A 24,952-nucleotide genomic window follows, 5' to 3' on the forward strand; every position below is an offset into this window, starting at 1 on the left:
GTTTAAGCAAATGCCTATAACTCCTTCCAAAAAATGTTTCTGCTGGAACATTTCCTCGTTACCACCAGGTTTTTTTGCACTATGGGAAATGCCCTATTTCAAAGGCCACGGACAAAAAGTTTTGAGCCACGGGATAAAAAAATACTTCCTACTCATAAATCCATGAAGGTATAGAATAAGGCAAAAACTTCAGATTGAACCATAACCTCAGACCTGACTCTGGTACAAACTTTTGCAGGCAGGCAGACTGAGATATCAAATCTCAGCGCTTTGTTACAAATTCTGACCTTGGGCATGTCACTGAAACCCTTGGGGCCTGCTTCCCCCTGTATGAACAGTGGGTGTTGTAAAGATGCAGTGGTGATGTAAAGCACAAATTCATTCATTTCTTCATTCACCCACTCACTCACTCAAATATCAGGTACTTTCTATGTGCCAAGCACTGTGCTGGGCATTGGGGAGACATTAATGAACTTGCCAGAAAAGGCCCCTGCCCTCAAGGAACTTAGGTTGCCTGGGGAAGGCAGGCAAATGATAAGTAAATAAACACATAAAGTCATTACAGATGGCAGCAAGTGCTAAGAAGGAAAGGACAGAGGTGTGATGGAGCGCTGCCATCGGAGGTGGTCATTCAGGGAAGCCTGCTCTGAGAATGGGAAGCAGACCCAAGACCTGAAGGACACAGATGAGTCAGTTATGGGAAAACTGGAGACAGAACATCCCGGGCAGAAGGTAGAGCAAGTGAAAAAGCCTAGAGGTAGAGAAGGGTCCGATACACCTGAGAAAAAGAAGGGAGGCCAGGGACGTGGAGAATGGAAAGCAAGGAGGAAGGAGGTGTGTGAGCGGCAACTGGAGAGGGAGGTGGGGGCTCTGTGTGGCGGGTCCTACAGAGGATGATGTGGGAGATGCTGCATTAGGTTGCAATTTAATTTTTTTTTAATGGAGGCACTGGGGATTGGACCCAGGACCTCGTGCATGCTAGGTATGCGCTCTACCACTGAGTGAAACCCACCTCCCTAGGTTGCAATTTAAACCAGAAGCTCAAATACATGCTCGATTATCTCATTTGTAAGGAAGTATACCAAGATGATCTTACCCAAGGAGGCTCATTTTCAGATTGCTAAGCATTTCTGTTTAATGCAATGAATCTCCAATGTTCGTACGAGACCTGACACCATGCGCCAAAGAAAAACACCAATTGTCCTACCATGTGGGAGGCGCTGGAAATAAGGAAAAGCTGCACCCATGGTCCGTGCTGACGAGGAGCTGAGCCCCGCAGCTTTTCCTTTTCGTTTGGGCATGTCGCATTCCAGCCCTGCTGACTTCTGAGTAAGCATCAAGGTGGAGAGGGTGCTCTGGCTGATGGGTAGGAAGGAAGTGGGTTCCAGCTTTTGGAAAGGATGGGGTGGCCTATAATCTAATGCCTGACATAAAACCTCCACTGCCAAGTTCCTCAGTGGTTATAGCCAGACCAGGAAGAATCATTTCAAAGGATCTGTATCACAGTCTAGGATGATGGATTCTTATGATCCTTCCATAAAGTCAACAATTCATATCAAATGCACAAATTGCATTTTCGTAAGTGGTGCTACATTTATTTCCTGACCTCTGTTTGAGGTCCTCTTGCATTGCTCTGTCTTGGAAATTGTTAGACACAAGAGGAAAAAAAATTAACAACAGTTTATTCCAGCATTAACCCTCAGCTCTATCAACAGAAGAAAGCCAATGTGATGTTTTTATAATTAAAGAAAACTGACTTCAGAGGCAATTCCCAGGTTGTAGAATGGTAACATTTCAAGAGGTGTTTGACACTCAGTTGGTTCGATCTCAGAATCTAACCTGAAACAAAAAACATTATACCACCGGAAACAAGATATTGTCAAGAGTGGGTGACAGTGTCACAGCAGCTCACATGGCTGGTCTGACCTACTGCACACTTCCCCTTTCCAGCAGGGTGCTGCTGAATCTGCAGTCCCAGCGACACTGCTGTGGGACAGCGCCTTGGATCTGAATTTTCTGAGAATAAGGATTTCCTATGCTGCTCAGCCCATCAGAAAGCAGGAAGGGGTCTTCCCCTGGGGCCAAGGTCCTCACTGTCTGTCCTGACATGGGACTGGGGTGTCAGTGGGAAATGATTGGGAGGGAGAGGTTGGAGATACGGTTGTAGGGAATTAGAGGTGAAAGGAAAGGTCTCAGACTGAAGGGAGAGTGCAGGGAAGGGCCTGGGAAGGATGGTGGCACAGTAAAAGTCCTAGGCTAAGCGTTTTGGAACAGGCTAGGGAGAGGAAAATAGAAGTGGGGAAGGGTTTTTTTTCCTTCTTCCTCTCCCCTTTATCACCAAGATAAGCAGAGGGCAGGAGGAGGTGGAAGGAGGAGGGATCCCCCCACCCCCATTTACTGACTGTAAAAGGAGGCAGACGCAAAGGTGTGAAGGATGCTTTCCTCCCCCTCCCGGCTTTGTGGGGGGGAGGGAAATGGCACATGCTTATAAGAAGGTACATGAATCTGGTTTATAAAAAGTCCACATCTGCCAGGGTCTATTAATAGCTGACAAGTACTTTTGTATCTGTTCAATCTTCACTGCCATCGACAGAAGTGCAAACCGAGGCTCGGCAGTGTTGGGGTCAGGATTCAAAGGCCCTGGCTCTTTTTCCTCCATCTGTGGTTTTCTCCTCTGGCTGAACAAATGCCGGTGCCTGGACCTCAGCCCCAGCCCCTGTGAATTAGGGTCTCCGCAGGGATCGTCAGGGCATCAGTGGTTTTGAAAACTCCTCCGGGTAATTTTCATGTGGAGCCAAGGTTGGGAACTCCTGTCTTTCCAATGGTCCTCAAAATGTTAGTGTGAATGGGGACCGCTAGGAGATAAAAATGTGGACTCCCCAGCTCCACCTCAGAGATTCACATTCAGCGATATACACACCCTTTGACTTCCAGGCCCACAGGCTTGGTCTTCCCCAGCCCCTTTAAGTTAGATACGGCCATAGGAGTTGCTGAAGGGACCCACATCTGGGTGAGAGCGTTCAGCTGTGGGCACCAGATCTTACCTCCTGTGGGAGGTTTAACCTGAACCAGCTATTTCCCTCGAGAGTCACCCAGGGCCCACCGCGGACTTTGAATGAATGGGAAAATTTTGCTATCAAGGCAATGAGGTTTTGTTACTGCAGCAAGACCTAACATCTCCTGACTGAACCTGTGAGTCTGGAGTGAAGCCTGGGAATGTTAATGTTTATAAGCATCTAGCTGACTCTTAGGCTAGCAGCCTAGGGCATCAACTTTTAGAAGTAAACCCAATGCTGTGTTAACTTTCTGTGTTTCATGCCTTTATACAGAAAGGGGTGTTACAGAGGGCTAGTGTTTGTTTATTCCTTCAACTCTTACTGTGCATCTGTTTGTGTGTGTGTGTGTGTGTGTGTGTGTGTTGGAGTTAAGTGTTCATCTTATATAGAGATGGATAAATCATGGTCCCCTTGTCCTCAAGGAACTTAACACAGTAGAGCAGGCAGTGGGGTGAGGGGGGCCAAGTATTTCAAAACCCATATATTCCCCCAAACCCCAAATATTTCAAAAACAAGGAGATGGGACAGAGGAGGGACAAATTAATTTTGCCCTAAGATGGTCAGAAGATTTTTGAAGGAAGAGATGTATGACACAGATCTTAAAGGACATGTCAATATTCCCTATGCAGAGCATTATCACAGTTACAGGGACACCAGAAAGCACTAGACAGGTGGGCTGGGGCAAATACTGGGGTGAGACTGATGAGAGATGACCCAGGATGAGGGAGGTGACATGGGTGGGAACGAATGTGGGGCAAGGCCCTGGAGCTGAGCTGTCCAGTAGAAATAAACATGAGCCACGTAGCTGATTTGACATTTTCTAGAAGCCACCTTTTTGGGGGGGAAAAAAGTAAAATTGATTTGACTATTTTATTCATTCCAATATTATCAAAATAGTGTCACTTCAACAAACATCCATTATAAACATGTATTAATAAGATAGTCTGTAAAGAGAGGAATATGAGGTCTTCAAAATCTGGTGTTCACTGTATATTTTGAACACATCTCAACTTGGACCAGCCACAGGGCAAGTGCTCCACACCTCTGGCGGCTGCTGCCCTGGACAGCACAGATTTACACAGCAGCCAGGGCCTTCAAAAGACACCTTCTTCCCAAGGAGGATGCACTGAGCATGGGGCATTCATTCACTTAGAGGCAAACCATGAACTGAGAATCTTCCACGTGCCAGAATTTTAATTATATAAGCCTTTGAAGACCAACAAAAATACACTGATGTTTTAAAATATTGACATTGTCAAAGCCCACTGCCCAAGCAATATCCTGGTTCAGGGGATTATATTTACTTACAAAGTTATACGACTGAAGCCAAGTTAAAAAAAAAAAAATTCAACCCGTAGCATTTATGGCAAAAACAGACCTTTAAGGAATTGCTTTGACTTAATTAGCCAGGACGACTTTTTCTAAGCGTAACTATTTGGATAGCTCTGTTGCACCAACGCTCTTCACCACGGTTGATAGTTTCAACTTGAAATGTGACCAGGAGGGAGTGAGGCCTGCTCAGCTGACCTCCTCGCCTCAAGGGCAGTCGAGACGGGCTGTCTGTGCCTCCTCCGCTGTGTCCTTATCAAAGTGCTTCTTGTCCTTCTGGAGAAGCCAACAGTGGGCATGATGGGCCCCAGGCACACTAAGGTGCATGCAGGGAACAGGAGGCCCAGACTTTTCACCTGACTTCAGGATCCTCAGCAAATATTAAATTTAATTTGTTGAAAATGGTCTACAGGCCGGATGGAACCGGATCCTTCTCTGTGGTTCACAGACAAGAGATTCTGGATGCTGAAACACCCAGGACCCTCCAAACACACATTTTCGTGCCTCCTGTTGTTGCTAAAGCTGATTCCAAGTTGAGAAGGGCTTCTGTGGACTGGAATGCCTCCTTCAGTCTCTCAGGCAGAGGGCAGCCTGGACCCGGCCCTTCCTGACACTGGTTTGTTTATAATCCTGGTGGGCAGTCACTTAACTCAAGTTAAGGTTTGCAGTTTTATTCCTCATTCTTCCTTAAAGAGCCCTGAGGGCAGGGACTGTCCTCTGTCCATCTTTGATGCCCAGCACAGCCCTCTGTAGTTAACCCTCAGTCATAAGAATATTAAAAAAAAAAAAGTCAATTCAAATTGGGCCAAAGATTCCTTCAGCATAATATCCTCTTTCTCAAGGATACCAAAGAACCCCCCTTTTTTTTTCTTTGGAAAAGATACGACTTTTTTCCTTGTTGTTACCTGGATGGTTAATCTTAAAAGCCATTTAATCCCAATAGCTCCAGTTCCTCAATTAGGTATGCTCTCGGCTTAACTACCTAATTATTTCTCCATCTTTATACATTTCTCACCTGTGCTTCCACTTAGATTCTTAAATCATTAGAATCAAAAGGGGAATTAGGTGTGAGGTCTTCTCACATAATCGCTAGAAATAGTCCCTCCGTGCGATCACCAGCCTCTCCCTGAGCCCTTCACAGGAAGGGCGGGCAGCCCATTCGCACTTTATTTTAAACAACAAGGTGTCAAAGGCCTTCCACGTAGCGAGAACGAGAATGCTTCCAGCACGTGATGGCGCCGTTTCCACCTCTGTGCTCCTGCAGGCTGTGCCCGGCACCGGCTGCAGGGAGCCGAGACGGCACCCTCCTTCTCAGCCCTCCGCTGCCTCGGCTTCTCCAGAATTTGGTTTTTCCACGTGGTGGTTCAGCTTCTCCGGCTTCTCTATGTCCCTCCTAAATCTCATTGCTTGGAATGGAGCACGACATCCCTCGTCTCCCATTGCTGTCACCGAGGGGCCTGACTGTATTTCCTCTGTGTTTTCTAAAAGGAGAGCCTATTTTTTTTGGCATCTTCTAGTAGCAGGTTCATAACACCACTTCCCAGCGGGCCGAGTGGAGCTTCCTCTGACCCGTCCTTTAAGTTTCAAGGGCACATCCCTGAGCATTGTCATGTGGCTTACCCTGGCATGGCCCTTTACAACTTTTAAAAAAACTGTTTATAATACTTTATTAGTTTTAATTGAAGTATAGTCAGCTTACCATGTTGTGTCAACTTCTGGTGTACAGCATAATATTTCAGTCATACATATACACACATATATTCATTTTCATATTTTTTTCATTATAGGTTACTATAAGACATTGAATATAGTTCCCTGTGCTATACAGCAGAAACGTGTTCTTTATCTATTTTATAGATAGTAGTGAGTATCTGAAACTAAAAAACAAAAAAAAAACTACAATCAAAAACTTTACAGCTTTGTACTCAACTCGTGTCCCTGCTACCAACTGGCTCAGGCCACCCTCGTATTTCAGGCACCACTTCTCATGTGTGTGTCACCGCTTTCTCGTTCTCTCTCTGAAAAGATTTAAGTGCCAGATCCACAGACCTTACTATGGCCCTTTCACTGTTTGAGCACTTCACACATGCCATCTCTTTAATCCTCACGATGACTCTATTGTTACCTGTTTTACGGATGGGGAAACTGAGGCATGGAGTCGTTAATGAACTTGTCCAAGGTCACAGTCTCCCAGGGGCACAGTTAAGACCTGAACCCAAGCTGACTCTCGATCCTGCTGTAACTGCTGTGCTATCAGGTCATGATTTTTATTTTTAGGTACCTTTTCATCAAGCCAAACTTAAACAGGCGAAGAGGCATAATTCCCTCACCTGCTAATGAGAAGCTGAAATCAAGTGGAACATAAGCTCCAAGAATAACTGAGAATTTCTAACCTAGAAACCACCCCCACTGGATATACAGCCAAGGCAGCTAGCAAATGAGGCCACCACACATAAGAATGCTGGGAGAGCTGTGTTATGACCCACGTGGACTTTGTGACCTCGGAGCCCTACAGATTTTAGCTCTTGTGTTTCATAAGCCTCATAACACAGCCAGCATAGATGTATCTATGAAAGGATCCTTTGGGAAGCAGCTCTTGTGACAAGATCCATGCAAAACATTTACAATGATAATAGTCTATCTCAGGACAAAGTCCTTGAGTGGTCGACCTCAGCTGGCTACTTTCTTCCAGCCTCACCTCTACCTCTCCCCCAAAGTCTGCCTCCCTGACTCCATCTCAGCCTCCAAAACTCAGTTCAAAAGTCACTTCCTGTGAGAAGCCTTCCCTGATGCCCCCCAAAAAACAAGTTTGTGTTCCATCTCCCCCTCTCTCCTCCTGGGGAACTTTGTGTAGCCACCAACAGCATGGGTGCCACCCTCGAGGGTTGACTGTCTGTTAGCTGGACAGTCCTGCCCTGAGATACTGAGGACTCAAAGGGCAGGAATGATGGGACTCAGCACATCATAGGACTGAGTCAGTCCTATGCTGAATGGAAGAATAAATGTATAAAGGAAGATTCCACAGTTTTGTGTTAAGAACATAAAATTAAAGAGAAGCTCATGTATACACGTACACGCACAAAGAGGAACACTCACACGTGCACATGAATGTACATACACGCATCTATAAGTGCCCATATTTTGCTTTAAGATGAATGCCTAATTTTTAGTAGAAAAGAGGATTAAAACCCCAAGAAGGTAGTTCCCAATCTGTCGTGGGGATGGATAAAAAAGATAACCGAGAGTTATTTAGCGCTAAGTGTTTGTAAACCTCCCCTTAAACAGTATCTGTGGTCTGAATGAGATATATGTGTGTCTCTGTGTGTATTTTTATTTTTATCTTTTGCCATTAATCATGAATCATGTGAGCTCCAATCATCACGTCCTGTTCTGCCCTCAAAAGGGAGGAATAGGTAAGGACTATCCTACCTGACGATTCTGTGTGTATTTTTAAAGCACAGTGGCAAAGTGCTTACAACTCTGCAGTTACCTGGGTCCAAAGCCCAGCTCTGCCACCTTCTATGAGATCTTGGGTAAGTTACTTTCTCTGTGTCTCAGTTTTGTGAACTGTAAAATGGGGCTAATAATAGTACCTTCTCCCTGGAGTTGTAGGAATGAAAGGAGGGTAGGGAACAGTAGCCAGCATAAAATGAGAGCTCTAGAAGTGTTAGGTCAGATTAGCATGTGAATTCTAGGGTGCTCAATAAAATACAAATTTATTTTAAAGTGTTACTGAGTTCTCATAGCAGCTTTTATATATTAATTTAATATTAAAGGCACAGCTACTCTCCGTGGGGTGTCACAGTCTTTCGATGTTCAAATTGGGTCTTTATTCTGAGAAACGCTGGGAAGCACGGACCTAGGGTGAAATTCTTAGGAAACTGTCTACAATGACAGCTACGATGTGGTCATCATTTGGTCAGACGTGCATCTGGGTTTTTAGGGCCGTTCAACGTGCTGGGCTGTGTTTATTTAACGAGGTATCAGGTGGAAAAGCCTGCTAGACCCAGACTTTTATAGAGGCCCCTGTGGACTGTTACGTGATTCATGACTGTGTTTCCATTCGTCACGCCCCAGAACACCAGAAAGATTCATCTGTGGCAGAGTTCATAGTGAGATCTAACGTCTTTCACTTTCCAGGTACAAAAAAAATGCCTTCCTAGACCGACTGTGTGTGGAAGAAAGACATGTTTATTCTATCCCAAGCCCCCAAAGTCAGGATGAAGAAAGGCCCAGCAAGAGAGCTTCCTGGCCAAGCTGCCGAGTGACAGCTGGGAAGTAAAGTGCCCTCCCTCCGAACCCCAGCTCCACGGCCCCGGCGTGTCAGGAGGACTGAGCTCTCCAGTCTATTTTGTCTTGCCCGGTTTTCCCCTTGTTTAGCGCTAACATGTTTCGGTGTTTAAGAAACATTTTAGTCAGTGCAACCGAGTGATAAAACGGTCAGACTTAGGAAATCACTTCCTATTACACAGTCTGATAAGGAAGTTAAGCCATAGCTTTTTAGACGGGACACAGAGAAGAGAGATTCAGAAGGAAACTGTAAACCCCTGTTACTGAGCCTGCTAAGGAGGACAGGAACCCGGCTCGATTAATAAAGTGCTTCATTAGTAAATAGCCAGACACTCCAGGCTATTCCCCGAACTCAGAAGCCGGAGGTTGGGGTCGAGCTCTCAGAAAACAAAGCTGATGCCTTCCTTACCCTTGAGCCGCCGTGTTCATCATTCCATCACTGAGAGGCAAGTTCTGAGGTTTTTGGTTCTCTTTACCAGCTCCTGGGGGAATGCTAGAAAGTCAGCCCTGGTACACAAACATTTCACAGACTCCCCGAAACCAGCGCGGTCCAGCTGAGGAGAAGCAAGAGTTCCAGGGACGGGACGGAGGGGCGGGGGCTGCCTTAAGGGAGAAAGCGCCTCAGCCTGCGAGGACGTGTACCACTCCCACGTGCAGCAAAATGCAGCTGAGGACTAGGAAGCGCTGATTTCTGGGCCACATGCCGATGGGGGCCCAGGAACCTGCATTTTAACACAGCCAGCAGGATGGCTCTTCCACCCATGGGAGCATGAGAACCACCACCTTAGAACTTACACCCAAAAGAGCCAGATCTTGCTTCACAAGCATGCATCACCACTCATATTCCGGAGGGGTGCAGAGGACTGACGCGCGTGTGCACAGAACTCCAGGTGCTTTACGTATAACCTTGTAAGCCTCACAATGACCCTAAGAGGAGTGACTATTATTATTTCTATTTCACAGATAAGGAAGTTGAGGTACAGAGGGGTTAAATCATTTGCTTAAGGATTTACAGCTAGTGAGTGGCAGAGATGGAATTTGAACTCTGTCTGGTTTCAGAGTCTTCACATTCTAGAGACTGACTTGAGAGCCAGGGGCCCAGAAAAAACCCAGCCTCTCTGTAGAAACCCAGAGATTTCAGATGCTTAAAATTCTGCAAAGTGGGTCAAGATTTTAGGAGCCTAAGGGCCACTGAAGAAGAGCTTGGGTGAGCATCCCCAGAATTTGGAGGTGAACTGGAAACTATTCTGTTGAGAACAACATCTCCAGACAGCGTGGTCCCTGGGGAGCCTGCTGTATAGGGAAGTCGGGTGTGGGTGTCAAGCTGCAGGGACCAGGGCGGCCCTCGTGCATGCTGGTACAGAAGGGTCCCTGTGCTCCAGAGATAGCAGCACTGTCTGAGCCTTGATGACAGCTGTAATTCTGGGACAGCAAGACAGAGGCAGCCTGCACTCAACCTATGTCGGCTGACAGACCTGCAGGGCAGGACGGTAGCCAATGCTTTTTCTTTCTTTTTAAAAATGTAGTTCCTTTTATGTCTGATTATGGTCTTAAAACACACTCACTGTAGACATGGTAGAAAAACAGGGAAGTACGCAGGAAATTAAAATGACCTGTATTCCCATTAGCCAGAGGTAATATTACTGTTATATGATGTTTTATATATATAGACAGAATAGATAAACAACAAGATCCTACTATGCAGCACAGGGAACTATATTCAATGGCTTGTAGCAAACTGTAATGAAAAAGAATATGTTTTTGTTTGGGGGGGAGGTAATTAGGTTTCTTTATTTACTTATTTATTTTAGTGGAGGGACTGGGGATTGAACCCAGGACCTCGTGCATGCTAAGCATGTGCTCTACCACTGAGCTATACCCTTCCCCTGAAAAAGAAATATGTATGTATCTATGTATAACTAATTCACTATGCTGCACACCAGAAACTAATACAACACTGTAAATCAAAAATAAGATTAAAACAATGTTATATGGTATTTGCCTTTTATTTTTGCATCTGTGTGTTTAGTTTATATAATTGAGATATATCATTCAATTTTACATATCTCTTTTTCTTTTTTACACATGCCTTCTCCCATATCATTAGTCTTCATCAACATGATTTTAAAGGGTTTTTAATTTAAAATCTATCTAGCTACATTTCCCTCTTGCTGACATTTAAATTGGCTATATTTTACTGTATTGGATAACGTCTCTGATTATTTTTGTAAAATAGATGCCTAGAAGTGTAATTGCAGGTCACGGGGCATGGACAATTTTAAGATTCTTGCTTACTAAGGAATCAAGTCCCCCATTAATACTAAGCTATTTCCCAGAAAGCCAACAGGCACACCCATAAGCAGTGTATGTAGCTGTCTCACCTCACACACACCAGCACTCAGGACTGCCATTCTCAAAAATAGGACAATTTGATAGATTAAAATGCAGGATTATATCTTTTTTTTTCCCAGTGGAATAGCAGGTTCTCAAGAACAGGAAGTTTGCTTTAAACAGGCTTGGCATATAATAAGCACTCAATAAATATTTGTTGATTGAATGAATGATTCAAAGAATCAGTTTGGACCAGGGATGCTGGTCTTGGCCTCCTCCAGGTCTAGCAAGGGACTTTGCCCTGCCTGAGGCCCACACTGCTAGCTATGTATGTATGTATGTATGTATGTATGTACGTACATATGTATGTATCTATTTATTTTTAAATTTTGTATCGAATTTACAATGTATCTGTTACGATGTGTCAGTTTCCAGTATAAAGCACAATTCCCAGTCATGCATATACATGCATATATTCGTTTCCATGTTCTTTTTCATTAAAGGTTATTACAAGATATTGAATATAGTTCCCGTGCTCTACGGAAGAAATCTGGGGTTTTTTCCTTTTTTTAAGCTATTTTTATGTATCCACACTGCTCTTTAGCCCCTCGTTTTTCCCCTCCCAACCCTGCCATGGCAGCTAGGTGACCACGTGACCAAGGAAGGCAAACCCATCCAATTCTCTCTCTTGAGACTCTGAGCTAATTCTCTCCCTTGAGATTCCATCCAGAGATGGAGTGAGTCGGTATGAGAATCATCTTCGTGGTAGGTACAGAGTAAGTGGCCACAAATGTGGGGCTTGGCTGCTCAGCAGTTCTGCGGATGCCCTGAGAGCTGACCCTCCAGGCTGACGTGCGGTCAGGTTCTGTGCTCGCAACACAAGGTGCCCGGGCAGAGACGCCCTCTTTGTCAGCGTCACAGGTGACAGCCACAGACCGGGAGACTGAGATCAGGTGGAAAACCAGCGCAGCACCACGGGTCACACTGAGTGAGATGCAGTTTAACAAAGAAAATTAAAAAGCATACAGTGTGGCCCTTGGATTGAAAACGGGAAGTCTGAAAGTAGCAGAAGCAGGTGTTTTCTTCAAAGAAATCCATCTGGTAGATCACCTGGTCTATGTTTATGATTTACCTTGAGATGTGAAAACCATCAGCATCCTCGGCCTGACCCCACACCCTCTGAATGCAGGGCTCGTGTTTAATTCTCACATGTGTCTCTGGGGCCTCGCACAAGGCCTGGGATAAGGTAGTACGTAGTAAATGTGAGCTCAATAAACATGGAAAACTAAAAACTGGGAGATCAGTAAGGTTTCGATAGGCCTTGTCTTTTTTTAAATTTACTATTGTATTATTTAGTTTTGGGGGAGGGGCAGGGGTAATTAGGTTTGTTTATTTTTAGAGGAGGTACTGGGGATCGAACCCGGGACCTTGAGCATGCTAGGCATACACTTTACCACTGAGCTACACCTTCCCCTCCAGGCCTTGAGTTTTAAAAATCCATAAGTTGCATCACTTGCTTTGCTGTCTTCAAAGCTAGTAGATGCTCTTTTATCTGAGCTCAACTTAAGCCAGGTCGTTGATTTATCCAATCCATCCTCCCCACGCCTTTGTCAAATAAAACATCTAGACCAATGTCCTCAGCATGCAAAAGCTTAATTAGTTGGCTGCGCGAGCTTACCAGCGCATTTCTGCTTTTACCAGTTAAGCTATGTACTTACCAGGAGGAATTTGTGTTTGCTTCCGAAACTGTTTATGTTGGTTGTACGAGTTACCATATTTACGTAATTTAATCATCTATTACACAAACTAATGAAATATCTATGCAAAAGGCAAGAGCTGTTGTTCCTATTATAAGTTGAGTGTTTTGGAAAGACTTGATAAAGGTGAGCAATTACAAGGATTGCGGTCAAATGAGGAGTGAGCAGACAACTATTAAGGCTAGGTGTGTGTGGGAGGGAATGGACGGTCTACAGAGATTTACGGCACTTTGTGAGTGTGTAAGTTCTTACCCCGAAGAGATCAAATCTGGAAATCACAGAGGACGCAATGCGGGTGCAGCTTATACAAGTAAACAAGTGCAGAACGCCAATATATAAATCCGTGAATAATTAAAACAAGCGTGTCAGGAAGCATGACCTGTCTTCCCCACAGGTTAAACACTCTGAAATTCTCTATTCTAAGCTATTCAATCTCATTTTTTAAAAAATGTTGGTTGTGACCCACCAAAGTGATTTTGTGACTTACAGACTGCATTAATCCCACTCCTTAACTGCATCAAGGGGAGAACTGAGATTCAGGGAGATTTGAGAGCCCTGCTGATGCCACACAGCTAGTAAGTCAGAATTATGATCCATGATTTCACATCCTATGGCCTGTCTACTCCCCTGGCCCACCATCCCTCTGACCCAGCACAGTTCCCTTTGCAAAAAGTAGAAGGTAAAATGAGGAATTGTATGACAGGGATAAATTCTAGAGCGGGAAGAAGAATCCCTTATTCTCTCCTGAGGCTCTAAGTGTACTCTAAAGCAAGCTGGTCCCTGCACCCACAGATGTGTGTGCCTGTATCTCCAAACTAAGACATATCAAGTCTCTTGTGCTATAGACACGTATTTGGAACGGTGAGCCATGTACCTGGGTAGAACACGTGAGCCTTCTAATTTTAGAATGACTTCAGCTCCACGTGGGAAAACTCCAGACAAAGGAATGGGGAAGCAGTTTGCAGTTCTGAAAAGCTTTTGTTAGGCGAGATGAGCAAGAAACAGATCTCTTGCTTGCTGGCTGACCCGTGTTCTACCTGTTTTCCAAACAAGTAACGCCTTCAAACTCTGCTCCCTATAATCTGATCTGCCCTCCCTGTGCGCCCCCAGTCCAAATTCACCATCTCAGTCTGGTTAAGCGCAATGTCCCCACCAAAATCTGACAACTCTATCCCTAAGCAGGCCGGTAAGTGTTGAGTGACCTCCCCTATGACTAAGACCGCTGTGAATTTTCCATGTTCTTTCATCATTGCCTCTGAAAAGTCTCCCAGGTGCTAAATTAAGTGAGGCTTGAAACACCGCCCTGTTTCAGGTGGGTGTCCTTAGACACAGGCTAGAGGAAGGAGCAGTTCGGAGGTTTACAGAACCGCCCCGAGTCCCCAGATTGTGCAAGGCAGACAGCAGAGGGAAGCCCGGAGCCTAGCTCCCAGGTGCCTGCGCCAGGCCCTCCCCACACCCCTCGGTCATCAGATTGAGTCTCATGAAAATATGAGAACAAGACGGGCAGCCTGGGACGCAACATTTCGGAGGGTGAAGCAAGCAGCCACCCAGCAACCGAACCGGGGTGCATTCTGTCCCTCGTAAGAGGCATTAAGAAGTACCTTTGAAGATAGGTCATAATTCTTCCCTTGGGAAGGGTGTGGAGTTCTAAGCGGTAGGTGGTGCCACCCTCACCTTGCCTCCAGCTAATGTTTCTCTGCCTGCTTTACAAACTGACAACCAACCAGATAAAAATGGGCTGTTCTGACCTCCAGACTATTGACTTCACTCCTTACAGCAGTTATTTTTCTAAATCATGCACTCAGCCGTCCGCTGTGGCTGCCTTATCACTCTGAGGCTCTTGTTACTGGTTCCCATGCTGCCTTTTCACCTGTGTGGTGGGTTCCTTGAGGACAAGAACAGAAAAGCTGTGCAGCAACTGTAATGTTAGAACCTGAATGTAAAATCGCAACTTGCTCCAAGAGAACGAAATACGTGGTGGTCACAACACCACTAGCCTACCTTAGGCCCATGGCAGGCATTGCCAATTGGTCACCGCCACATTTCCTAACAGACTGAAGGCAGCCTTTTTAAAAATTTTATTTTACTGTATTTTTTTTATTGAAGTACAGTCAATTACAATGTGTCAATTTCTGGTGCACAGCACAATGTCCCAGTCATGCATATACATAAATATATTCATTTTCATATTTGAAGGCAGCCTTATAGTCCTTCTCAACAAAGCTCTCCAGTCATCTCTGTCAATCCATCAGAGTGGTCATGTGAAAAACCTGACAGGTGATTCCTGATTCAAGGCCAACAGATGAGGAAATTATGGCCCAAACAGGAACTAGATGAATAACTCATCTAGGGACTTGGCAAAACTGAGACCAGATGGGTCCAACACCCCGGATTCCTAACCTCCAGCCTAAGGCATGTCCCACCCAAAGCAGATGTCTGAGAAGCATTTACTGATGACGATAATGCCAGCTTCCTCTGCCTCTGGCATCATCTACCCTCTACATTTGGGGATCAAAGAGAAAGAAAGATTGGAAGAAACCAACAAAACCTCAATAAGGAAGGCCAAGAACAACTGTGAAGTAATGAGAACATGGAATCTTTTTTTTTTTTTTTGAAAAACTTAAAAACCACATGGGATCAGCCCCAGTTCCTTCAAGCTCCCATTTCCCTCTTTGATTGGCACATGGAGTTTGCAATTTTCTCTCTCTGCTGCTCCATTAAAATGTTAGAAAGAATGTATGTATGTATATGTACGACTGGAGCATTATGCTGTATACCAGAGATTGGCATACTGTAACTGACTATAAGTCAATTCAGAAAACAACAAAAAAGTTGGAACTTAATCCAGAGTATGCCTGCAGTCCTTTGCTCCAGTACTACCCATCGGGAAGGTGCCCAAACTGTCTTCTGTCCGTTACTGTTTCTCATTCCCATCAAGTCTCAGAGTGAGACCCGCATATTTATGCCATGAGTAAAGAAAGCTCTTGTAGCTTCTCCCCTAAAACTATCCATCTTCACACCTGAATGGATAGTTCTAGGATTTAATAAACAAGCCCACCAACATACTTTTTTTTTAAACATAAATTTGCTCCATTATGGAAGCAACCTTCAGTGAGTAAGTCAGCTTTATTATTGAAATCATCAATGTGATGCTTATAAAGTGAAACAAAGGCAGCTCTTTAATGATAAATATTACAATACAGCTACTTGTCACATGTCTCCAAACACACACATTGAGAGCCATTCATTGAAGTATAAATAAGAGACAGCCAAGTGACAATTCAGATACAAGAAAAACAGCATAAGGGATTCAAATGTGAAAGTTGGTCACCTTGTATATAAATAAGCTTATTTTACAAAAGCAGTGTTGACCTGGAAGGAAATATCAGTAGAAAGGAAAATATGAAAACATCGAAGGAAGTGCAAATTAAAGGAAGCACCACAAATTTGAATTCAGCATTGTCCACCCTCCATACTTCAGGATCTAACAAAAAAGAATTATTATTGCTTTTGTTGGTGTAACTGAACTATGATTTTGTTTTAAAAGTTCCTGACTGGATAAAGAAATTGTGGTATATTTATACAATGGAATACTACTCAGCCATAAAAAATAACAAAATAGTGCCATTTGTTGCAACATGGATGGACCTGGAGATTGTCATTCTCAGTGAAGTAAACCAGAAAGAGAAAGAAAAATATATATCACTTATATGTGGAATCTAAAAAAAGACAAATGAACTTATTTATAAAATAGAAACAGAGTCACAGACAAAAACAAACTTATGGTTACCAGAGGGGGAAGAAGGTGGGAAGGGATAAATTGGAAGTTCGGGATTTGTAGATACAAATTACTATATATTAAATAGATTAAAAAAAAAAACCAGGTCCTACTGTATAGCACAGGAACTATATTCAATATCTCGTAGTAACTTATAATGAAAAAGGAAATGAAAATGAATATATGTGTGTATATGTATGACTGAAACATTATGCTGTGTATCAGAAACTGACACAACACTGTAAACTGACTATATTTCAATAAAAAAAGATAAAAACGTTCTTACAAATAATATTCACAAGTGACATGGGCTTTGTTTTAAAATACTCCAGCAAAGAGAAAAATCAAAGAGATGGAAGAATAGATGAAAGCAAAATGGCAGTGAAGCCGGGACATGGATCTATGGGGATGGATTCCACTATTATGTCTCCTCTATGTATGAAGATTTCTATTATAAACATTAACAAATAGTTTTACCTATTGAATTAGTCAACAAACAGTGAAATACACACATATTCCAAAGCTGGGGTTGTGAGAGTGGCTGGTGGGAGTGGTCCCTAGTTTGAGCTGCAGAGACAACAGGGTTTCAGCCATGTCTCGAGAGGACAGAGTAGGGGAGGGATAGGGAGGTCAAGGTCAAGGGCCTGGAGAGCCTTCTGGGAGACAGGAAGGGCCTTCTAAAGGAAGACAAAGTCGAACAAACAAGCCCGATTTAGCCTTAACGCCTTAGCCCTCGGAGAGGTGCTATGACACGGTTATCACCGTCTGGACTTATCTACAAGCCCAGCCGTCTCTGGAATTCTGTGTGGGTCCAATGGGGCAGGGAAGAGAGTAAGTTAACACGAAAAGAATGATTCCATTAACCTCTCTGGGGCACAAGTTCCATTGCTAAGTAACCCATCAAACAGAGAGCAATGCAGAGGCCAGACTGGCAGCCCACCTCCCTCCTCCACAGACCATCAACCAACTCTGGGATCTCAAGGCCCCTTGGACACTAGCAGCTGTGGCACTGGCTGCGTTCTCATCCACTACGTTGGGCCACAGAGTGGCCCTCAGCCAGTTACGAGGTAACGTGCAACAGAGCAGGACACAACCACTGTCTTCCGAAGCCACATCATCACGAGGGAGCGTAAGCCTCAGGCACGTGTTGATACCAGAGATGAGCTCACAGGAGCAAGTCCAGAAAGGAATGATGGAACCGAGGTTGGTCACTCCTGCCGCAAGAACCGTCATTTTCTGGATAAATGGCACAGGTTTTCCCACGTCTACCCAGGAGAGCCTGAAAGACCCCAAAGGGCCTTGGCAGGAACCACACCAGGCCTGAGGGAACTGGCTCGGGTACGACATCCCTGTGGAGGTAGCATCAGCATTTGCCACGACTGCAAACTGTCACCTGCCAAGTGACTCAGAGGAGAACCCGGCTCTTGGCCTACCACCTCCTACAGTGAGGACCAGGAGGGGCTGGGGATGCACCTGGGGGTAAATGCATCCCAGGAGGGGGGGTTGGGGCACTTCTGAAAACAGCATGGGGGAGTCATGAAGGTATCGTGCCCCTCCCTATATATTTACATCTGAGCCCTTTGTGATGGAGGAAGTAATTAAAGAGTGAAAGAACTACTTCAAGGAGACTCTGGTAGACCCTGGAGTCCAAAAGCACTGCTTTGGGATGGACACACCCTTCCATCGCTGGTCCCACAAAAGCAGAACACAGAGGAAAAGAGGCATTTTCTTCTGTGGCATCATGGACCACCAAGGGGCTTGCATACCTTAAGGGTTCAAGTGCATCAAGGCTAACAGCTCCCAGAGGAGACTGTGGGGCTGCGGAAGCCCTGGTACCCAGTGGGAGTGGCGGCATCACCTCCACTGTGCCTGAAAGGAAAGGTCTGCAAGGAGAGAAGAGCAAAGTGCTCAGGACACTGTGTGCTTGGTTAGAGATGCTATGAATACACAGGCCCTCTACCCCAGCATGTCCCTGAAATAACTAGGGAGATACAGCAGAGGCCACTGCAGTAACAGATGGATGCACACTCCATGTCAACAAGGGAATAGTGAAACTGGCAGACTCACGCACTGCTGGCATAAAAATCAGCTCAATTCACTTGGAAAGCTATTTGGCAATTTGTTACAAGGGCCATAAATACATTCGGTCTTGTTCTTGGAGATGTGTCCTAAGGAAAGAATCTGAAAGAAGGAAATAGCTTGTAGGCATCAAGATGTAGCATCGTAATTTAAGTGGAGGCAACAAAAATGTGCAATGGGAAATGTTTAATTAAAGCACACACATCCATTTTAATGGAACATTGTGACATTTAAAAAGGATACATTTCAAGACTTTATAGCAACGCGGAAGAATGCACAACTCCAAACCCTGAGTTTAAAAGGCAGGAATCAAAATAGTTTCCTCGCCACGACCAATTGTATAAAAACATTAGCGCACACGGACAGAGGCGAAAAGCCCTGCACGAACGTAGCAACGGATGATTCTGTGATCCTCTCCCCACGAGTGGTTTACCTCCCACGCTTCCCAACTTCCCCATCTGTTGATCAAGCATCTTGAAAACGAAACAAGGGGACTATTACTACACATGTCAAAAGATAAACTGGAAAATAACAAAGACCACCGGGCAGAAGCAGACCAGAGGGTTTAGGAATCTGGGTTCTTCTTTAGATGGGTTATCACGGGACGGTTCCCAGCTTGTGGGTTGGGCAGGCTTGGCTTTCCAGCAGCCTTGCCCACGGCGACTGTTTGAGCGGAAATGGGAGCCGGTGAGCCCTGAGGGCCGCAGTCAAGACCTCCCAGGAGCGCTCCCTGGGACAGAGGACAGAGGGGGCTCAGAGGACAGCTGTGTCTGAGCTCAGCGGGCAGAAGCCCCAGGGGGAAGCTTACACAAACCAGCCAGGGTCGGCTCTGTTCCCGTTCCCATTCTCCACACACCATCCCACCCCAAGGGGACGGGACTCACCACTCAGGGCAGACGTGCTGTTCTCCAGGGCCTGGCACACAGCCAACAAAACACCTGTTGCGGGGAGAAGAGAGGACAGGTGAGAGGCTGCTCAACATCCAACTTTCCCAGGCTTCGAGGGCCGGCCCCTTGAAAGGGAAAGAGTCGGTAGTTTTACAAAGTGGCCAACAGGCAGGCTTGGCGACGTAATTCGGGCAGCTCAGTGCGAAATGAATACGCAGGACCCTTGGTGCAAAAAGCAGGAAAAGATGATCATGCTAAGTGAAATAAGTCAGTCAGAGAAAGACAAACATCATATGGTATCATTTATATGTGGAATCTAAAAAAGGACACAAACGAATTTATTTACAAAGCAGAAAGGGACTCATAGACATAGAAAACAAACTTATGGTTACTGAGGGGAAGGGGTAGGAAGGGATAAACTAGGAGTTTGTGATTTGCAGATACTAACTACTATATATAAAATAGATAAACAGCAAGGTCCTACTACTGCATAGCACAGGGAACTATATTCAATGGCTTGTAGTAACCTATAATGAGAAAGAATATGTACATATATATGTGTAACTGAATCACCATGCTGTACGCCAGAAACTGATACAACATTGTAAATCAACTATACTTCAATTAAAAAACAATGAGGCAAGCAGATTATGGTATTCTGGGTTAAAAAAAAAAAAAGCAGGCAACAAGTGCCTATGAGAGTATATAAAGCTTTCTCCTTCCTTTCCTGGTCTCTTTTCACTTGTTATGTGTTGCTTGTTTTTTTTGTTTGTTTTTTTAAACACCTTATAAATATTTTTTATTGTGGTAAAATATACATAAAATGTACTATTTTGACCCTTTTTAAGGGCACAGTTCAGTGGCTTTAACTGCACACACACTGTTGTGTGTGTCGTGAGGTCTTTTATTTGCTCTTTATGATCTTGCTGTCTTTGGGGTGTGAGATGTTCAGGGTGAGCGCTCAGGGGTGCTTGAGGCCCCGGGCTCAGTGCACGAGCGTGCATGTGACCACCGGCTGCCGGGTTTCCCCTTGGCCAGCAGCGGGATGGACATGCCGAGACACAGCTAGGGGGCAGAAAGAGCGCGTCAAGGATTTCTTCTTCCAAGAAACCAGTCGCCTCAATCCAAGGTGGGCAGCTGACCCCCGAGGGTGTTGCCACATCCACCCTGGGGACCTGGATCGGAAGAGGGGAGAGACTCACCCCAGTCAGTCATCCACTGAACACATAGTGGGGCTGCCAGCCCGGGATGGGGCACCTGCCATCATGCCCTGCCCAAGATGCTGTGGGTGCATGCACCTCACCCCAACCTTTTCTGTACCCAGGCCCCGTGTGGCAGGGGCAGGAACCCACCCAGGGGTGGCAGGGAGGTGGCGGGAGGTGGGACCATGGTAACTGATGCCCAAGCCCCCAGCGCCTACCCCGCTCCCCTGGACTTCACTTACAAGACACAAGCACAAAGAGAAAACTTAAGAATTTCAAGACTGCAGCTTTACAGCGTTAGACCCCGAGCCGAGGGCGCACCTGAGCTTGAGGCTCTGTGACCACACGCATTGCACACCCGTGAAGCCACCCCTGCCAGCAGATGACCTTATGTGCCCGCACGTTACAGTACCGGAGGTTTCTGGGAACAGTAGCAAAATTCTGATGAAGAAGGAACCTCTCTGAGTTATGCAATCAGCATGAACTAAGTCAGAATGACTTCCGAAAACTGAACTGCAAAAAGATGTCCTGGTGGCTGTGCAAAGAGGCTGGGCCACCAGTGAGTTAGCCCAGTGGCAGCACAGAAAACAGGCAAACTTCCGTGCTGTGACCCCCCACCCCAGTGCTCAGGACCGGTGCGCCCCTCGCTGCGCAGGTTGTGAGTGCTCCTTCCCCTTTTCACTCTGTAGATGCACAAGCCTTTGACTCTCAAGGAGCAACCACACTTGGACCGGATAAAGAGATCTGTTTGTGACTTTCCTTTAGGCCTTTAAAATGAGTAATGTCTCAAAAACTTCAGATTGCTTTTACTGCAGGCCTGGCATGGGTTTCCCAGTTACTCCTACAGAGTGCTGAACCAGACATTTGGGCTGCAGTTGCGTCGGGGAAGACCAGGCGAGGGTGGGGGACGAGGAGAGAAAGTAAAAATCACACATTGTCCCATGCAATTCTTTCTTGCTGCTCAAAGGACATCAACTTTGGAAGCATGGTCCTAGGGTTCTCTGGACAGACCTAAAAAGCCGAGTCTGTAATCCACACACCAAACATTAAAGTGAGGCTTTCCTACCAGAGGCAGGAAAAGTCTTAGTGGTTCCGCGCTGTCAGCTGGGGACCCATCACGATCTGACTTTGCTGGCCCCACCACAAACCACTCTGGGCCAAAGGTGGCCAGTGACCTGTGATACCAAAAGGAACGACTTGGGGATGTCTGCATACCTCTCAAGAGCAAGTGCCACTGGCCTGTCGCAAACTGTCCCCGGACGAATGAGTTACCTCCCCATCTCCCTCCCTGGCCCCAAATCCCGATCAGTCTGTACAGTTCCTGGGCTCCACATTGACTTCAGCTTAAGCAAAACCAAAACAAGAAAGCAATTACTGTCCAACTGCAGCCAAGACAGGGCAGAGTCGCTCCCCAGCCTTGGGGCAAGTCCTTTGGCGCCCCCTCTGCTCCTCACCTGGGAGCTGTCAGCTGCCAAACCTGCAAAGATGTTTTGGGAATTAATTAGACTTTGCAAAATCACCATGTTCCACAGATGAAAGACAATGGCTTTTTATTCATAATTTGAACAATACAAGAAGAATAGTTCCTTTCTAAGCCCTCACGTTCCGGTGGAAAACAAAGCCTTAGTGCCCTGGGCTGTCTCTGCAATCTCCACTCGAGCATAACTTCAGTTGAGACCCTGTGATGGAGGGGAGGCCTCTGCTTTCCTTTCACTGTGTGGTCGGCCCCCTAAGAGGGTCCCAGACCAGAAAGACAGGGTCAGGCCTCTTTCACATCTCAGGTGGGTGGGTACCACCTCCTGGGCATGTGCCGGCTCCAGGCCCACCACTCAGCTTTTCCACGTGTTATCTTATTTAGTCGTCGCGATGACCCACAATATAGGGCACCTCCCAGCCGCCCTGCCTTCTGGCCCAGCCCATGGAAACACCTGGTTTTACAGATGAGGAAACTGAGGCTTAGAGAGGTAGAGAAATTTGCCCAAGGTCCTGCCACCAAATTCAAACGTAAGTCTTTCCAACTCCTGTGCTCAAGACAGTGTTTTAATTACCACACCACACGACAGTGCCTCTGACCACGGCCTGCCATGACACCCGGGTAGATGAGTATTTACCAGTTACAACCCTCAAATGAGTTCAAGCAACAGATTCAGCAGCCACGAGACTTCATCTGTCTCTTCCGGAGGCCACATCTGCTGCCTCCTGGGATTTTCCCACTGCCTCCAGTTTCCCCCACTGTGAGCAAGGTCTGCTGGGAGGGGCAAGGCTGTGCATGTCCAGCCTCCCGACGGCCCAGCTGCCCTGCCTGCCAGCCCCCCGGGCTGTGCTTGGGAAAGCTGGGCTGCGTGAAGGCCTCCCAGAAACAGGTGGCCTTGGCAGGCTCCGAGGCTCGTCAGAGACACAGGAAACCCTTCCCTGGAGCACCTGTGTGGGGACAGCACGGCCGCAGGGACAGCCGCCAGTCAGTGGCTCCAGGCAGACAACACTCAGCTCAGATGGAGGCTTGGCAGCCTGCAGCCACAGGTGTGTCTCGCCTGAGGTTCAAAGCCGGACCCCGCCTGCCACAGGGCCACCCGGCCAGCCTTCTTTTGGGCCAGGGATCTCGGCTGGGCTGCTCCTGCCAGCATCCCATTTCTGTTTAAATAGCTCCCAAGAGGGGAATCCCTGGATGGTGAACTTTCAAAAGAAATGAAAAGGGGGGTGGTGGTGAGGGGAAAACCACATGCAACGGAAGAAAGATCTTGTGAAAGGCGGCTCCCCCTCCCCGAGTTAGAGTGGGACCTAGAGGCTGCCTTCCAGGAAGGATGAGGGTTGTAGGACTTATATGTCAGCTGTTTGGAAGGTAGATGAACGTTTCCTGCAGAAAGAACATCAAGAGAGAGGCTAGCCTACATATCTGGTAAACTCACAAGGTGGAGCCATTGTGAAGCCCACCCCCCACTGTGCCAGTGGGAAAGGCTGCTGGCAGATGCGGGGCACCACCTCCCCTGGACCACAGAGCAGGGCGTCCCTCTGGCCCCTCCATGCAGCCCCTCAGTCATGCACAGGATTAGGGCCCAGGCTGTGCCTTCACCCCTCCGACCTCTTCCACTTACTGGCCTGGTAACCACCTCACCTCCTCTGCAGACAGTCAGCTCTAGGACCGCAACCTGGGAGGAGCATCCTCAGGTCTCCGGCCACTCCAGCAGAGTTGACCATGCCCTGCTCTGGCCGCTGCTGCAGCCGGTATTTGCTCCCAGGCTCTGACCTACTCCACTCCGTGGATCAGTTGTTCCCTCTGTAAAATCAAGGGCTCCACATCTCTTCCGTCTCTAGATGCCCTGAGCTAGGCTTCCCGTGTGAAGAGGTGAGGGCGAGGTGTGGGGGTCAGGGAGATGTGAGGAGGCTGGAGAGAGGCTGCAGCGGGTCCTTTTGGATGAAGGATGCCCTGGATTTAGAGGCGGCAGCGAGGAGAGGCCTCTGGGTAAAGAATTAATGCAGGTGGGAGGGGCGGGAATCGGGTGAAAGAGGGAGGCAGAAGGGAGTGCGGGTGTTTGGGAGGCAGCCAGGGTCACCCCTTCTTCTCCGACCACGCTGGGGGCTGGGGGGCGGTAAGGGACAGAGCAGGAGCTTAGGAGGTGAGGGTGGTACCTAGATGGTGAGGATCCTGCATCTCAGCGCGAGGTCTTCAGGCGACACCCGGGGACAGCCATGTGTAAACGGGTCACAAGGAACCCAGGGCCTGCTGGGTCCTAAGCTATCTTCTGGTACCAGGTTCTAAGGTATCTTCTCTTATGAATTATATTCCAACATTTGAATTTTACCGACCAACACGGGGGGTTTTTAACAGCATAGCAAAAACTGCAGTGTTGTGTGACATCATCAGTATTTTTAAGTGCAAGAGGTTTGATAGGCAGGTGCAGATGTCGGCTTCACGGTCAGAACGGATTAGGAAGAAAGGAAAAGGGAACGCACTGCAGGCAGGGGCAGGAGGGGGAGCGGGTAGGGCCAGGAGACCATGAACCCGCCCCCCCCCCGCCCGCCCCTGCCATGAGAATACCTATAAACCCCACGGTCGAAAGCAGCCATGCAGCATCCCCACTGCTCCAGTGCAGCATTTCTCTCCAAGGAAGAGGTGACAGTTCACATGTGCCCCTGCTCATAGAGACATCAGTGACCCTGGCTTCAGAGGATGGCAGGCAAAGCGGCAGAGAATTTTGTGGAGGAACTGGCCAGACAGGATTGGGAAAACTCAGGGGGAAGGCAA

General features: G+C 46.7%; 1 protein-coding gene and 1 non-coding gene across 2 annotated transcripts in view; both read right to left on the reverse strand.

Annotated features, from left to right (window-relative positions):
• The window catches only part of TGFA (transforming growth factor alpha), a 105,429-nt gene that overhangs the window by 50,193 nt on the left and 30,284 nt on the right, over positions 1-24,952 (reverse strand). The window contains exon 2 of the mRNA XM_032497764.1: positions 19,505-19,558. Coding sequence (XP_032353655.1) covers positions 19,505-19,558 — 54 coding nt within the window. The remainder of the gene's footprint in view (positions 1-19,504; positions 19,559-24,952) is intronic.
• Positions 7,679-7,821, reverse strand: LOC116669098. Its single transcript, XR_004326483.1, has one exon. It is a non-coding gene; the product is annotated as a U8 small nucleolar RNA (small nucleolar RNA).

This window comes from Camelus ferus, chromosome 15 (genome assembly GCF_009834535.1).
Source record: "Camelus ferus isolate YT-003-E chromosome 15, BCGSAC_Cfer_1.0, whole genome shotgun sequence".
Lineage (NCBI taxonomy): Eukaryota > Metazoa > Chordata > Mammalia > Artiodactyla > Camelidae > Camelus > Camelus ferus.